Source organism: Solenopsis invicta, chromosome 3 (genome assembly GCF_016802725.1).
Source record: "Solenopsis invicta isolate M01_SB chromosome 3, UNIL_Sinv_3.0, whole genome shotgun sequence".
Taxonomy (NCBI): Eukaryota; Metazoa; Arthropoda; class Insecta; order Hymenoptera; family Formicidae; genus Solenopsis; species Solenopsis invicta.
This window is the reverse complement of record NC_052666.1, coordinates 30362299-30379324: the sequence shown is the minus strand read 5'-3', so window position 1 is coordinate 30379324 and position 17026 is coordinate 30362299. Positions and strand designations below refer to the sequence as shown.

Here is a 17026-nt window from a genome sequence, read left to right as displayed (position 1 = left end):
ATCAAGAATGACCTAGCCACAGTCCAAGGGTTAAATGATATTTAAGAGAATTGTAAAATCATAAAAAAAGGTAATTGACGTGTACTGTACAGACGCATTTAAAGATACTGCATGATACCGTCTGTGTTACGCTTGTCTCTTCGTTAAATCTCTGCAATAGTATATGTACGTATTTGTTCTTTTATGCTTCCTGTCACCTCGTGCAGTACTTGATTATTCCGTTACTGACCGATTAAAAGTATGTGAAGTAACACATAGTGATGTAACATAAAATTATTTTATGAACATTTAACAATACTTAAATATTATTCACAAAAAGTGAGTTACGTAAGTTAGATAAAGAAATTCGGAAATTTGAAATTTGTTTTAAGCGCACGCAGTTATATATACAATTTCTCTTTACCTCAATTATGAAAATATAAATCAATATTAAATATATGTAATATATATATATACATATACATATATATACATATACATATACATATACATATACATTATTTAACAATGATCATTTATTTTTGTATATTATGCAAAAATGGATTAACAAACTTCTTTATTAGCCCACTTAAATTTGCAAATACAAAAATAAATTATCGTTGTCGAATAATGTATCATTTTAGTACTTTTTTTGCAGCATCAATTCCGATTGTGGCAAATACTCCGAGACAGAATGTAAATAAATACAGGCTATATTTGAAACTGGACAAAATTGAAAAATATTTTCTTTTGGACACTTGTCTAAATAAATTCAATTTTTGATCAGAGTAGGGTGGAAAACGTAGCCTGAAAAATATATTTTTTGCTTAATATTGAAAATTAAAGTCTTAACTAACGTAGGAAAATATTCTACAATTTAAAATGTATAATTATCTAATTATATGAAAGAAGATTTGCTTACATCTCAATATGCTCTCCAAGTTTGTTATAATTTCGAATCACACAACCTTTCTTATGTGTGAATGTATCGAACGTGTATTTTCCATGATAGGCTCCCATACCGGAGTGTCCTATTCCTCCAAAAGGTAGAGTTTCAACTAAAAAAATAATAAATAATAGTAATGCATGGAACAATATGACAAAGAGAAAAAAATTGATAATATTTTTTGTTATATTTACATGTAATTATCTTTGTTAATTTCATTCGTTATCTGTTTATTCAGTTTTGTTTGGACTGAAAATTTTATGTGTTAATAAATCTAAGATTATATAAACAAAACAATAATTGTTATGTTAAATATATGTATAAATTTAATGAAGGAGTAGGTCAAGATAAAAATATTTATTCTTAAATAAATGTTAAGATTAAATGTTAAGAATAATAAGTGTTAAGAATGGAACAGTACATAAATAATAAATAATGAAAATAAAATTGTGTTTACAAGCTCTTCTTTCCACAAATTTAAAGATATAGTAGTGACGGATAGCAACATTGTACCCTATGTTTATGCACTACGTCCTCAACATTTGTTTGTAAGCGTATGATTCTCATTAACACTTGTTAAATCATTTTAGAATTAACGTACCCGCATAGACACACATTCACACAAAGTATCATTATACAATTAAGCAATAGAATAAAAGTAAAAAAAACTTAAATAAAAAAACTATTAATTGCGATTCAACATAGAAAAATTACATCTAATACTCTGTTAGAAACAAGTAAGTCACAGTTAGTGAAATGCTGTTTAAAAAAAAAGAAAGCTGACATACATATACACATTATAAATAATTGATTTAAAAAAAACTTTTAATACATTACTATAAGAAAAACTACCTACTGCATGTTAATATCACCGGCATTCATAAATATGAATCAGAAACACAAAAGCAGAATATTGCAAAAAAGAAAACTTAGTGGAAGGACTTAACGGACTCTAGAACAAGCTTTTCCTTTATCAAAATTTTTAAATATAAATAAATATGCCTAATGTAAAAAACGCTTCCGTCACCACGTAAAGTTCCGACTCACTGGTATATTGCAATAAGGTGTCGTTGACGCACACTGCTCCGCAGCTGACTTGGTCTATAATTTGATCTTGTATCTCCTTGCTCTTGGAAAATATGTACAGTGCCAGTGGGCATTCACTAAATACAAAAAAGTTACATCATTCCTCGCGCAAAAGTGAAATTGTCAATATAAAATATGAGTGCATGAGAGAATATATAAATTTATCCGGCAAGTTTTTTTTTTTTTAGATACCTACACGTGAAATTTTCTATCCGAGATTATACGAGTTTAGATAATTAAAATGATACAATTCTAGAAATACAATAGATTATAAAACACGCAATATTTCAGAAGAAAATAACTACGTTATTTATTTCTCATAATTCCTTGCTAATACCGCAGTCAAATAACGTACTATTTTCTGATGAAGTTAATTGCCTCGCGTGCATTATTAACGTTAATTATAGGCAATATCGGCCCGAATATTTCATCTTGCATGATGGGATCATCTGGTTTGACATTGACAAGTATTGTAGGCGAAATATAGTATTCTGCAGGAATTACATCGCCACCAATAGCAATCTGGCTTTTATCATTTAAATAACTGACAAGCCGCCTGAATACAAGAAAAATAATTATTATTATTTAACTTATCAAATTATTTTTAAAATCATCAATGTTATAAATAATTAATAATACTATAATAAAAATTATACAGTATTTGCACAGAAAAACTTACCGAAAATGTTTTTCCGAAACAATACGTGCCAAGTCAGGATTCTCGTATGGTTTTTCACCGTACCATTCGTGTAAGATCTTCTTAGCTGCCTTAATAAATTTATTCTGTACTTCGGGTGTGCATAACATATAATCGGGCGCAATACAAGTTTGACCAACATTAAAGCATTTACCCCATAAAATGCGTTTTGCTGCCATTGACATATCCACGGTATTATCGACATATAGAGGACTGCAAATTATTGCTGTTTAGTGGAACTCCATTCGAAAGAAAAATCTTCATTTTGTACATATCACTTATTTGTTACACGACGTAATTAAAAAAATTGTCATTTTTTTTAAGTATCTGCTAAAAACAAAGACAATTTTCTTGTGAGAATTTAATACACTTAGCAGCTAATAATACTTTTATTTCTCTACAACCAGTGTAGATCAAATTATTGCATTAAAATCACATTTAAAAGTGATATTATAAAATTTTAATAATTTAAAACATTTTAACCAGAAAACGTTTTTTTCTTTTTTAATTATGTCGTAGTTGTAGCAAATAAGATATTTTTTAGATTTTTTTACTTAAATATTGTTTATACTTTTTTCCACCCAACTCTAACGTAACAGGCGTGAGATTCTTAGCAGCAGCTGCCCCTACAATCTTTCCAACATAAGAGGATCCAGTATAAAAGATATAATCAAAACGCTCCTTGAGTAACTCTGTCGTTTCTGCGATTCCTCCCTTTATTACACGGCAACATTCCTATTTATAAGAAACCTGATCAGTCAAGCAATTATTATACTTTTCAAATAATTATTCTTTTAATCGAGCCAAACGTTCAACATATAAAAATAGTTTGAACTTTAACTTATATATTTAGTTATCACATCATGATTAAATTAAAAAGAGAAAGAGAAAACGAAGTTGTCTGTTCATTTCTCAACATATAATTTTTAATGAGTCATCATTATGCAATAAAACACCTTCTAAAGTTCAAGTTATTAGTTATGCTCAATATAAAAGGCAGCATAGCAACTTTAACAAGATTCTTTAATACGATTGCTTTAGACATTTAGATCCAGCAGAAATTAAGGGTTGATCATATTAAAGAATCTTAAAACCGTTGCAAAACTATTTTTTCTTACTAAACGTAGTCAATTTCATTCCAATGTCATATCTTTTCCATTAGCAAGCTAATTTTCTTAAGAGAAATAAAAGAATTATGTCCACCAATTTTCATCAATGTAAATCAGGTTTTCTAGCTGAAAACTATTCGCATGTATCGATTCGCGAATTTTTCGATCGTAAACGAATTATGTAAACAGCAAGTTTACGCACCGTGTCGAAATATTTTGGAATGGTTTCATATAAATATTTCGCCGAAGCTGCTGCAATCTCGGAAGGTTTCACGATCACGCAATTTCCAGCCGCGATAGCTCCGACCATAGGTAGTAGAGTCAGCACAATAGGATAATTCCAGGCACCGATGACTAATACAACCCCATAAGGATTTTTTTGGATTTTCACTTGGTCGAAGAGGTACATCCATGGCTTCGTCGGCTGTGAAATATTACGATCTTAAATGTTTTACACTCTGCATTATTACAGCTGCTTGAATGAACGGAAATAAAAAAAATATGTGTTCTTATCGTAACAGAAAAATCGTATTCAAGTAACTGTTACCTTCTCTGTTGCTGACCACTCTTTAATATTCCTGAGCGTGTGTTTGATTTCTTCGGTTAAAAAATCTATTTCCGCCGCAAACGTTTCGAACTTGCACTGAAAGAGTGTGATCAAATAAAAAGCATTATTAAATGCGAAAGGCAATGTACACTGATAAAACAACTTATAATACGAAATCATACTCTATGCAAATCCTTCGCCAATGCTTTTACCGCTTCTGGAGAGGTTTCCGTCAGCATACGTAGAACCTGTTTTAGTTGTCCAATTCTCCATTCTAACGGCAACGTTTTACCCGTACGAAACGTTTCTCTCGACTGCTCCACTATCTGTAATGATTCTTATGTAAACAATATACGTCTTTATTTAGCCCTCAAATTATATGGTTTTCTTTTGTATAACAGGAAGAAGACAATACTCTGGTTTCTTTAATTAACTAATAGCGTATATTTAATTATGAAATATAGGCGAATATACGGAAAAGAAATGTGATAAACGCAATTCATGGCTTACTTACCTCATGATAATTTACAGATTTATCGTCTGTTTTGCCTAAAACAAAATATATGATTTGTTATAAATATTCAACGTGCTGACGTTGCGATTGTTTATTATGCCGCAGGATATTCAATAAAATTAAAAAAATACCTATTCTTAATTTAAATACTAAATAACATTTGTGTAAATTAAATCAATTGGCTCAACGAGTCAATCTACACATCTTATTATAAGCACAAGGATATTTTTATCTGCGCTGCATAAGCTTGATTACATCAACTGTCGCAAGTGGAATGGAGTAATTTTACACTGAAGATAATCTAAAACTGAGGATTAGAATATCTGTACTGTATTAATAATTGCTTGTTAATTACATTAATTCATACATGAACATCTTGTGTTGGCTCTCACAGCATTAATTCATATTTTGATTTATTTCTTTAGAGCCTTTCCTAATTTAATTTTAATTATGTGATTTTTAATTTTTTAATAAGTTATTCCATAAGTTAAACCTGCTTATTCGTATCCATTACGTTGAATCTCTATTACTAATTTTGATTTCTAATATTTAATGTTTACTTCTATTCCTAGTATTTCTTCTGTTACGTGCAAGGCAAAATATTCCCAGATGCTTGCCCTCATTGTCTGTTCCCATTGTTTTTTCTCGTGGAAACGCAAAAACAAAAAAAAATGTTTAAATATTTAAACACGGATATAGTCCTCATTCAGAAAAAAATTTATATTGCTTTGACACAAGAATTCTTAATTTGCAAGTATAATCGTAATAAACATAATTTTGGCCTTATATTAATCGCATAGGTAACATGTCTCTCTTGACATGCAACACAACATAAATTATGTATTATGCAAATCTTAGCCATTTTTTATCTTTTTTGATTGCTTCTTTTACGGAATTACGGAACAATATTCACTTTGTCATTGATAATTATTCACGGTAAGGTAAAAGTCCCAGTGGCCAACCACATGTTAAAGAAACAGTTATTAAATATTTGTAAATATAAATTTTCAAGAAAATGTCTTTTTTTTTTAATTTTACAGGTTTATAAAATTTAGGAGAAAGGGGTCTTGTGTTTTAAACTTTGAAATATGTTTCTATAGGATCTCGATGCATTGAAAGCGACTACATTGTCCATCTTTTCCATCACTATCCATTTTTTTAAATATTGCAAAAACAATTTTTTTAAACTTGATTTCTTTATAAATTTTTTCTAACTAAAGAAAAAATGATAGCAAGGTCAGCTTTACGGCATTTTACGCAAAAATGTTTTCACAATATAAAAAATATTTTTTCACAACTTATAAAAATGTTTTATGCAAACCGTAAACAAAAAACTTTGAAAAAATTGTAAAGAAATGATAAATTTCAAAATATAAAAGCAAGTAATTTGAAAGAAAAAAAACTTAAAAATTATTTGACTATTCAGGTTTATAACTGTATGTTTCTAGTTTAAAACTTTTTTTGAAAAATTAATTAGCGATTATTTGTTAAAAAGTTATTGAATTTAAATCATAAATGGATTCCGCGTGCGGTGTGACGTACGGTGTTTGTTTTTTGCAATTATGCATTGAAATCCTTTAGAATAGTATTCCTAAAACTACGTTATTTAAAAAACATAAAAATTTTACTACAATAAAGACGATTAAAAAATGAAGTTTCTCACAAAGAAACAAAATTAAAGAAATTTTGCATTATATTATTTTACTAATAATATTTTTTATTTACACTTAAATAAACATTAGGTTATTAATTTTATTGTTTTTATTTCTTTTTTATTTGTAATATCAATAAATTGATTGTCACATTGCGGTCAGGCATTGGGACACAGACGTTTCAGGTAGTCCAAACATTGGTACATTACATGTACAAAAGAGTTTATTAATATTTAATAAACTACAAATTAATAATTTTTTTTTTGTTTTCTTTATTTAAAGTGTAATATTTGTTATGTATATAAAAAAAATATTAAAAAGGTATATATTATCTTGATAAAAAAAATCGTGTTTTTAATCAAGATTAGCTCTTAAAAGTCCGGCCACTAGAACATTTATCTTAATTTTGTTTAAAAAAAAGGGGGGGAACGACGTAATCAGGATAAAACTCGGTTTACAACCAGTCTAATGACGCTTCACGTCCCAATTTTAAACGACGCGTTGTTTTGTCCAAGATAATTTGCAGTGTCAAGTATATTACATATATCTTAATTAATTAACGCGGCATGAAATGCAGCGCGGCTTTCCGACTCTCCGTTAAGCGACAACCATTGGTAAATTTCAAAAACTTGCTCAGCAAGATCGACCGACTTTTCGAACGGAGAGATTAGAAAGCCGGACGTAACGCGTGAACGTCGTTGATTTACGCGAACAATCGATTCTCACCGTAGATTGATTGATTGATCTTTATTACCTATATTTTATAAATGTATAGATCTTACTTTTAGAGAAAGGCATGGTCCTGGACACGCTCGTGGACGTTCCGATAGAGATGTGAATGGATTCGACGGAGCTGGACGACTACGAGGACTTCCTTACTTAAGTAGCTGCAGCAGGCTGCTCCGAAACTCTCTGATGAACGTGTAGAATCAAAGTGTCTTTTCGATTCTTTCTGAGAAAAGTCTCACCGTGCTTCGAAATGCGGAACACGCTGGAGGGAGAATGGAAGACCCACGGCGCCGACTACGGCAGTAGATTACAAAAGATGAAAAATCGGTACTGTCAAAATTGAATATGTCGTCAGGATTAAAGTCCACCATTCGACACCAACAGCTACCTCGACGATATGAGAGAATGACAATGACATATGCGTGTTTTTAGACAATATCAATTTTTCATCCTTCGCAATCCACTGCCACATAATTACAAGATGGCTCATCAAATAAATTTTATATTTTATTTGTAAATTAAGTTCATACCGAATATATGTATAACTAAGAAATATTGTTTTTTATATAAAAATGTATTTTCTTTTAATTTCTGTTACATAAGTCAATTTTTATCTTAGAAAAAGGTTAATATGTAAGTTAAAGTTTATATGTTTCAAAAATAACTAGTTAAAATTAAAAATTAACGCATTTACAATTAACCAAATTAAGTTACAAATTATTAATTTTTTACTTATACACCTTATACAATTTTCGAAAAATACGCCTTATACAATTTTACTTATACGTCTTATACAATTTTATACGAAAAAATGAAAATTATTAACTCACAAGACAAAATAAAAAACTGCTGGAGTGATTGAATATGTATAAGCGTATATTTTATTCCTTTTTATTTATTATAGAGTTTCTTTTTTTGCACAACATTGAACGCTCCGAAAAACTCGATAACCACATGAGTTTCACAAATCATCTCAGTGTCGATTATTAATTACACACGAATTGACGTAGAGGCTGAATTGACTTAAGAGTTTTTGTTTTTAAATGTGACGACAGGCATGTTTTAAAAAACATTGTAAACGTGCGTGTTGTATCTGGGAAAAAGATGAAAGATAAATTAAAATATAAATAATAATAATTGTTCTTTGAGTCTCTGTATATGTATTTGCAGATATTGTCTGGTATATTTTATTATTATATATCAAAAGTTCTAAAAGACTCAGCCATGAATTTTGCAAATCATTCTTATTAATAATGTTGACCGTTAACCGCAAACATCATACATTGATGTTAGATAGAAGCTTAGGATTCTTTCCTACTCTTAAATTAAACATGACCTAGAAAATACGTATATTTAAATATATATATATGTATATTTCTGTAACTTGCGAATCGTTACTTCCCATCCATGGTAATAATTTAACTTAAAATTTCTTTTGTTGATTTATATACAATGTATAAATAAATTAACACTTGACGCTACAAATGCTTTAAAACATTCTTTGATTGATTAATCTGTAAAATTTTTTGTTCTTATCAAATGCTTCAAAACATTTGTAGTGTCAAATGGACCGCAGCCAATGCATACAAAATTTATAGAAATAGATTGTTTAAGAATGTTGGTAATGCAGGAATCATCAAGAATGGTGTGGGTGCTGTTGGTAATGTAGAAATCTTTAATAATACTGTATTACCAACATATCCACATTTATACAAAAACTAGAATGGTTCGAAGCTCCGTTGAAGTGTCGTCAGCTAGGATGGATCAGCTGGGGTCAGCTGATTGATCGAATCTGTCAAATGCGTCTTATCTTTTATCATGCACGTTCCACGAGAAAAATATTTACAACGCGCAATTGTTTGTCGACAATTTGGGAAAATTATAGTGTGAATTATGTAGCTACATACGTATCGCATACGCACAAGTTCCAAAATGTACTGTCCGCTATATTATCGTAATTTATAGACTCTCCACAGAAAAACATCCGTAACACGTGACATTATATTACGTTGCGATTTTCTTTGTGTGTTGACGTAAGTTTATAGTTTCGTACAGATTTAAGTTTAAAATCAGTTTTACTTAACATAATTTAATCCGCGCTACGGACAACTTTTTTCCGCATTACGGACGGTCTCTTGCACTTCGAGGCCGAAGTGATTACATCAGGATGAAGCGAGAAAAGATCTGTATACATTTACACCGCAGACACACACACGAACATCATCATGTGTACACAAACGAGCAATTTTCTAACAAAGAAACTTCAACAGTCACCGAACATATCGCGTCGCATTTGGTTATCTGCAGTTCCTAATTATTATTATCATCAAATATAGCGACTTTGAGTGTCAATAAATGCACTCGCGGACCGTTTTATCGCGCATTCGTCATTGTGCAGAGTGTGTTTAGTTTTTGATTTACGTTATAGAAGATAATGGATCGATCTATCCCGAAATGGAGACGTTATTTACTCGTGCAACCACCCGCAGTACTGCTACTGATCGCCATATCGATGTCAGGTGATGATAAACCAGTCTTTTGTTTTAATACAACGGCTGTACATGTGCAATTTTTTTTGCAGGTACCGTCTTAACAGATCTGATAGTGTTTCGTACGTGCACTGCAACATTGAAACTAAACAAAACGGAGTGCTCGATACTCCATAACAATAGCACCAGCAAAGAAGCACTCAGAATCAATTCCATGGTCCAACCGTACGCGAGCTTGATCGTGATGGGTAAATCCTTCATGGAGAGTATTTCCCCGTCACTCCTGTCGTTATTTCTGGGACCGTGGAGCGACAAGCACGGAAGAAAACCTGTTATGCTTTCAGGATATATAAGTAAACATATTTTTATAAGGAATATCATTGTAGAACTGTGAAAAGAAAGCGCTTCTTGCTTTTAGAAAGTAATTATTGAATGTTATAATTAGAATGTCCGAATTATTTTGAATATCATGTTGAATATTCTAAAAATATTAAAGTTATTGAAATATAATAATTGATTGTTATTATATAATAGAGATAAATAGTAAATCAAAGAATATAATCCTGCAGACTAGATAATAAATTTTACAAATCGTTATTGCAATTGAGTGATTTTAGAAAGTACAGCGAAAAAAAACAATTATTTACAATTTTTATAATTCTAATTGCGCTTGTCCTAGCGAAATTTTTTTCAGTGTTTTTATACAAATTGGAACACTTTTCAGAAATACTAAAAGAGTAAATATCTTTTTTTAAAATATTTCGCACATATCAATTTTGAAATGTTTTAAGATTCGTATAAAATTTTCTAAAAAGAAATAAAATTATAGATATTCCGAGAAATTTTTAAGATTATATAAAAATTCTAAAAAAATGTATAAAAAATTCTCAGAAAAATTTTCATCAAGATTAAATAAATTTTTCTCAGAATTTTTCAGAATTTTAATATAATTTTATAAACTTTTAAAAAAATTTCTCAGATTTTTTACATAAATCTTTTCAAATATTTCAAAATTCACATGAAACATTTTAAGATCAGATATAGACTTTCTCAGTATTTCTGAAAAGTCAATTCATATAAAAATTCTGAGAAAGATTTTCAACAGAATAAAAGAAAAAGTTGATATTTATTTAACATTCATATTCTTTCAGGTACATCTTTAACTTATTTTCTGCTCTCTGTAATGGCTAGTTGGGACATTGTGCCTTGGTATTTCCTTATAGCCTATATTCCTACTATTTTCTTGGGTGGCGTGATGATATTGATGTTAGCTTCATTGTGTTATATCACTGATATAACGGACGATAACGAACGGGCATGGCATTTAGCCTGCTTGGAGATATTATTCTCACTCGGTTTGCTGGTTGGGTTACTCGTTGGTCCAGTGATATTCGAGGCATACAGTTACACCACTGTATTGAGCGTTTCAACTATATTCTGTATTCTGGCGACATTATACGTATTATTTTTTGTCCCGGAAACTATACAGAGTCAAACTTCCGTAGGTGCTTTCAAAGTGTTCGTTAAGTCATTTTTGTAAGAAGCAAACGCACAATGCGGCTTTAGACACTAAGGCTAATATTCATAGCCAATTCTTATGTTTAAGATCGTCTCAAGTACTGTCTTACAATGTCGTCAACATATCACAGAACTGTATTAACATCTTAAGATATTACTCAAAACGATATTAAAATAAGATTCGATAATAAATATATACCTAAGATAAATTAAAGAATATCATTCCAAATGAATAACAAGTTTCTGCTTGTCTTTACAGGGTATCCGCAAGATATTTGACTTTACGGTAGTAAAGGACCTCATTGATGTGTGTATCAAAAGGAGAGACGGATTCAATAGGTCATTAGTCTGGAGCTGTATAGCTTGCCTCGCGTTTCTTTTAGTTGTTTTTGAAGGCTATCTCGCTATCGGATATCTGTTCGCGAGCGCGCGACTTGGCTGGACTATGGAGAAGTATAACACCTATCTGGCTACGGATATTGTGTTGGGAATGTTCGGCACGATGTTTGGTATCAAATTAATACGGAAGTACACAGGTAACATTTTAGCGACACTGGAGACCCTTCATTACATGTGTCCATTTCTATCAGTAGATCAACTTTAATCTCGATTTAATTTACTTTTTTCTTTCTCTAAGAATTAGAAAAAGATAAGAAGTTAAACTGAGATTATAGTTACTCTATGTTGATAAAAATGGACATTATTATAAATTTATTAAATATAAATACTCGATGATTCAGGATTTTCGGATGCTGTAATTGCTATAATATCTGTTACATCGTCTCTCGGTAGTACTTTGACACGTGCCTTTACATGGCAGTCTTGGCATATGTATTTATCAGTGGTTTTAGGAATTTTTAGCGACATATCTCGACCGATGATACGTGCCATATTATCAAAGGCAGTACCTACGCAGGACACAGGTAAAAACAGGCTTTGCCTTTTAATATATATGAATATAATTGAAGGATTTTCAAACAAGTTCAAAAAGTGAAATTTTCAAATAATGAAAAACTCATTATCAAAGTGTTTATTGTGTAAATATGATAATTTTTCTTCAAACATATAACAGCCAAATTGTAAGATTTGATTAATATCTTGAAGACTGTTTAAATAAGAAAAAATTCTCTGGATTTTAATCTTATGGGAATTTTATATTTACTACCTATTTATAATTTATATTTTCTGCTTCTTGATTTTGGATTTGAACAAAATTGTTAACAATGTGACGCTACTGATTAACAATGATTTGACGCCATAACTGCGATTTGTTTAGTTTTCGTAAGAAAATCTTCAATTATAAAAGAAGAATGAAAATTTAGGATTATACTAGATTAAGTACTTGAATGTCTTTCCTCACCAATATATATATATATATTAGATTAGAAAAAAAACATAACAAGTGAAATCGAAATTAAAATTAATTTACATTGGCAGAGAAGTAATGTCACGTATGAAAAACGATCGCTATATTTATTCGATTGTCTACTATATTTTTCTAAAATACTTGCGTTACTTACATCTTGCAAAGAATTATTATGTATTTTAAAATATGTTTATTTCAACAGGAAAGGTTTTTTCCGTGGCTACGTCTGTGGAGGCACTGTTACCATTCGCGGCAGCTTCTCTGTATACATTTCTTTACTCCCACTATATGCCGCCTATATACCCTCTACCAGTGTGGTTTTTATCAGCAGTATTTTACGTCATAACTATTATGATATTGATATCTATTCAGATCAGAAAAACCATAGTGCCTTTTGCGCCATTAAATGAGGATAATGACTCATTGATATCTTAACAAGGAAAAACAAGTACAAGATATATCCACAGGATATAAACCAAGTGATTAACTAAATGTAAAAAGACAATATTTTTATATTTTTCCTAATAATAAACATATATGAAATTTTTATATTGTGTATTTTTATATATGTATATATCTGTGAATAAAAATCATGCAATTTTTAAAATATTCTTATTATTACGAATAACGTGCAGTCTATTTTTATGATTTTACGATATTGGTACATTATATTTATAGTATAAGATGTGTATGAGCGTGAAGCTGGCAGCCAGACCTAGCAGCCAGCCAGGGACGAATAAGGTGCCGGGGCCCCGTAAATAAAAAGTGATTAGAATTACAAAAAAACAATTGTTAGCCAATGTTACGCTCAAAGTAATAACAGATACGCCATTATTTCAAAGACAAACCATTGTATTAGTAATAAAATAAAATAAACTAATTATTTAACAGTTAGATATGATAACAGTAAATACCAAAGACAAACGCATACCCGTAGAGAGTCAAAAAAAATCACAGACACATCTCTCAATGAGCATAAAACGACGAAGTAGCGACCGAAGCGATGACGGCCCTTATTGTTTATTTAAAAAATTAATTAACAATTTCACTGAATAGCAGCCAAAGACGTACGCATATCCGTAGAGAGTTGAAAAAAATCACAGACACATCTCTCAATGAGCATAAAACGACGGAGTAGCGACCGAAGCGATGACGGCTCTTATTGTTTATTTAAAAAATTATTTAACAATATCACTCGAGTAGCAGCCAAGGCATACGCATATCCGTAGAGAGTTGAAAAAAATCACAGACACATCTCTCAATGAGCATAAAACGACGGAGTAGCGACCGAAGCGATGACGGCCCTTATTGTTTATTTAAAAAATTAATTAACAATTTCACTCAAGTAGCAGCCAAGGCGTACGCATATCCGTAGAGAGTTGAAAAAAATCATAGACACATCTCTCAATGAGCATAAAACGACGGAGTAGCGACCGAAGCGATGACGGCTCTTATTGTTTATTTAAAAAATTATTTAACAATATCACTCGAGTAGCAGCCAAGGCGTACGCATATCCGTAGAGAGTTGAAAAAAATCACAGACACATCTCTCAATGAGCATAAAACGACGGAGTAGCGACCGAAGCGATGACGGCTCTTATTGTTTATTTAAAAAATTATTTAACAATATCACTCGAGTAGCAGCCAAGGCATACGCATATCCGTAGAGAGTTGAAAAAAATCACAGACACATCTCTCAATGAGCATAAAACGACGGAGTAGCGACCGAAGCGATGACGGCCCTTATTGTTTATTTAAAAAATTAATTAACAATTTCACTCAAGTAGCAGCCAAGACGTACGCATATCCGTAGAGAGTTGAAAAAAATCATAGACACATCTCTCAATGAGCATAAAACGACGGAGTAGCGACCGAAGCGATGACGGCTCTTATTGTTTATTTAAAAAATTATTTAACAATATCACTCGAGTAGCAGCCAAGGCATACGCATATCCGTAGAGAGTTGAAAAAAATCACAAACACATCTCTCAATGAGCATAAAACGACGGAGTAGCGACCGAAGCGATGACGGCCCTTATTGTTTATTTAAAAAATTAATTAACAATTTCACTCAAGTAGCAGCCAAGGCGTACGCATATCCGTAGAGAGTTGAAAAAAATCATAGACACATCTCTCAATGAGCATAAAACGACGGAGTAGCGACCGAAGCGATGACGGCTCTTATTGTTTATTTAAAAAATTATTTAACAATATCACTCGAGTGCGCAACGCGACCAAAAATCTCGGTCGATGGATATGCTAATTGCAAAATTTGCATCGGATACATTTTTTAAATATTATTTGTAAATTTCGATGCGCCGTGTATCTTACACATGAGTAGTCGTAAATCCCGCCACTTTTTTTATATGACAAAAATGCAAGGATTTTTTAAGTTTTTTTTTCAAGTATAAGAAAAGAAATATTTCATACTTAAAATTTTTTTTATAATAGTATGATAGTATGAAAATTTTATAATAGTATGAAAACAGTATGAAATTTTTATTAGCCTAATTTATTTTCCTTAAACATAGTAAATAATACTTAATAAATTAAATTTTCGATAGCTGCAGCGTATATACCGACTTTATCCTATGAAAAAACCGGAATCTCTCGTACGTGCGGTAGCGCACGTCTCACGCTCGGCTTTCTTCTAGGCAATTTGTTACTCTATCCTGTAGTCCTCTAAACCCGGGGTTTCACGGCCGTCTTTTGAATTAAAAATTTTATGGACTCAAATTAATTGGTCTGGCGCCCGATTATGATGCAATCGACAAGGACGTATAATAGTAACGTCTGATCTCATAGACCGGATTTTCTTTCGCTTGACTTTGGACCTAGACACATTATTTAAAATCGCATCTTCTGCGCCGAATAAAAATACCTCCACCTAATCCAACGGTATGCGGAACCGGCATAAGAATCTGTTGGTATAAATAAGCGACTGCATACGCCGAGCTGGACTATTGTATTGTTTGTCAATTTGCTAAGCGTGTGTTACACGAAACCCATACCAGATTTCTTTTGAGGTGGGTATAATTTTGACAATTTGATTTTAAGAAATTTTTATTTTAATGTAGATTAAAAGATCTTTCAATCTTTCAATATATTTTTGTATTTGTTCGACATTTTCACGTTCAATATAATTCTAATTTTATTTAGTTCTATAATCTATGCAATATATATACGCCATATGACATAAGATATAAAAAAGGAAAAGTAGCTAACTAATGTAAACTGAGCTGTAAAAGTTAACAACAGTAATCGAAAAAAATGATAACAATTTAACAACTGCTTAATTTAATTAAAAATGTATTAAAATAATATTATATATAAATATTAACAAAGCAATAATATCATTTTTGTGTTCTATTTCTCATATTATAAATTTAAGAAATATATGATGATACACTCGAGTGATATTGTTAAATAATTTTTTAAATAAACAATAAGAGCCGTCATCGCTTCGGTCGCTACTCCGTCGTTTTATGCTCATTGAGAGATGTGTCTATGATTTTTTTCAACTCTCTACGGATATGCGTACGCCTTGGCTGCTACTTGAGTGAAATTGTTAATTAATTTTTTAAATAAACAATAAGGGCCGTCATCGCTTCGGTCGCTACTCCGTCGTTTTATGCTCATTGAGAGATGTGTCTGTGATTTTTTTCAACTCTCTACGGATATGCGTACGCCTTGGCTGCTACTCGAGTGATATTGTTAAATAATTTTTTAAATAAACAATAAGAGCCGTCATCGCTTCGGTCGCTACTCCGTCGTTTTATGCTCATTGAGAGATGTGTCTGTGATTTTTTTCAACTCTCTACGGATATGCGTACGTCTTTGGCTGCTATTCAGTGAAATTGTTAATTAATTTTTTAAATAAACAATAAGGGCCGTCATCGCTTCGGTCGCTACTTCGTCGTTTTATGCTCATTGAGAGATGTGTCTGTGATTTTTTTCAACTCTCTACGGATATGCGTACGTCTTTGGCTGCTATTCAGTGAAATTGTTAATTAATTTTTTAAATAAACAATAAGGGCCGTCATCGCTTCGGTCGCTACTTCGTCGTTTTATGCTCATTGAGAGATGTGTCTGTGATTTTTTTTGACTCTCTACGGGTATGCGTTTGTCTTTGGTATTTACTGTTATCATATCTAACTGTTAAATAATTAGTTTATTTTATTTTATTACTAATACAATGGTTTGTCTTTGAAATAATGGCGTATCTGTTATTACTTTGAGCGTAACATTGGCTAACAATTGTTTTTTTGTAATTCTAATCACTTTTTATTTACGGGGCCCCGGCACCTTATTCGTCCCTGGCTGGCTGCTAGGTCTGGCTGCCAGCTTCACGCTCATAGATGTGTCCATAGTTTTTATATAAATATACATGCACA

The 17026-nt window shown here is 31.3% G+C and overlaps 2 protein-coding genes across 2 annotated transcripts; one reads left to right on the top strand and one right to left on the bottom strand.

The window, feature by feature from the left end:
* Positions 1 to 473: 473 nt before the first annotated feature.
* Positions 474 to 7899, bottom strand: LOC105204691 (aldehyde dehydrogenase, dimeric NADP-preferring). The gene is made up of 11 exons (XM_011173880.3): positions 7313 to 7899; positions 4879 to 4913; positions 4547 to 4690; positions 4365 to 4460; positions 4020 to 4241; positions 3280 to 3443; positions 2691 to 2921; positions 2367 to 2567; positions 1973 to 2088; positions 902 to 1037; positions 474 to 786 (listed from the first exon to the last, which is right to left on the bottom strand). The coding sequence occupies exons 1-11, from the start codon at positions 7326 to 7328 to the stop codon at positions 615 to 617; spliced, it is 1533 nt and encodes a 510-aa protein (XP_011172182.2). The 5' UTR covers positions 7329 to 7899; the 3' UTR covers positions 474 to 614.
* A 1094-nt stretch (positions 7900 to 8993) lies between these two features.
* LOC105204563 (proton-coupled folate transporter) lies at positions 8994 to 13239 on the top strand. The gene is made up of 7 exons (XM_011173685.3): positions 8994 to 9292; positions 9688 to 9778; positions 9841 to 10101; positions 10900 to 11249; positions 11526 to 11802; positions 12007 to 12189; positions 12835 to 13239. The coding sequence occupies exons 2-7, from the start codon at positions 9694 to 9696 to the stop codon at positions 13065 to 13067; spliced, it is 1389 nt and encodes a 462-aa protein (XP_011171987.1). The 5' UTR covers positions 8994 to 9292; positions 9688 to 9693; the 3' UTR covers positions 13068 to 13239.
* Positions 13240 to 17026: the final 3787 nt, after the last annotated feature.

What these genes read in the sequence shown, in the direction of transcription:
- LOC105204691 (XM_011173880.3), bottom strand. An exon ending in GTTTCGGAAAAACATTTTCG is followed by an intron (nt 2,568 to 2,690) that starts GTAAGTTTTTCT and finishes TCTTGTATTCAG; the next exon opens with GCGGCTTGTCAGTTATTTAA. An exon ending in CACCTTATTGCAATATACCA is followed by an intron (nt 1,038 to 1,972) that starts GTGAGTCGGAAC and finishes TTATTTTTTTAG; the next exon opens with TTGAAACTCTACCTTTTGGA.
- LOC105204563 (XM_011173685.3), top strand. Translation starts at nt 9,694, where the DNA reads ATGGATCGATCTATCCCGAAATGGAGACGTTATTTACTCGTGCAACCA. An exon ending in CTATACAGAGTCAAACTTCC is followed by an intron (nt 11,250 to 11,525) that starts GTAGGTGCTTTC and finishes TTGTCTTTACAG; the next exon opens with GGTATCCGCAAGATATTTGA. An exon ending in ATTAATACGGAAGTACACAG is followed by an intron (nt 11,803 to 12,006) that starts GTAACATTTTAG and finishes TCGATGATTCAG; the next exon opens with GATTTTCGGATGCTGTAATT.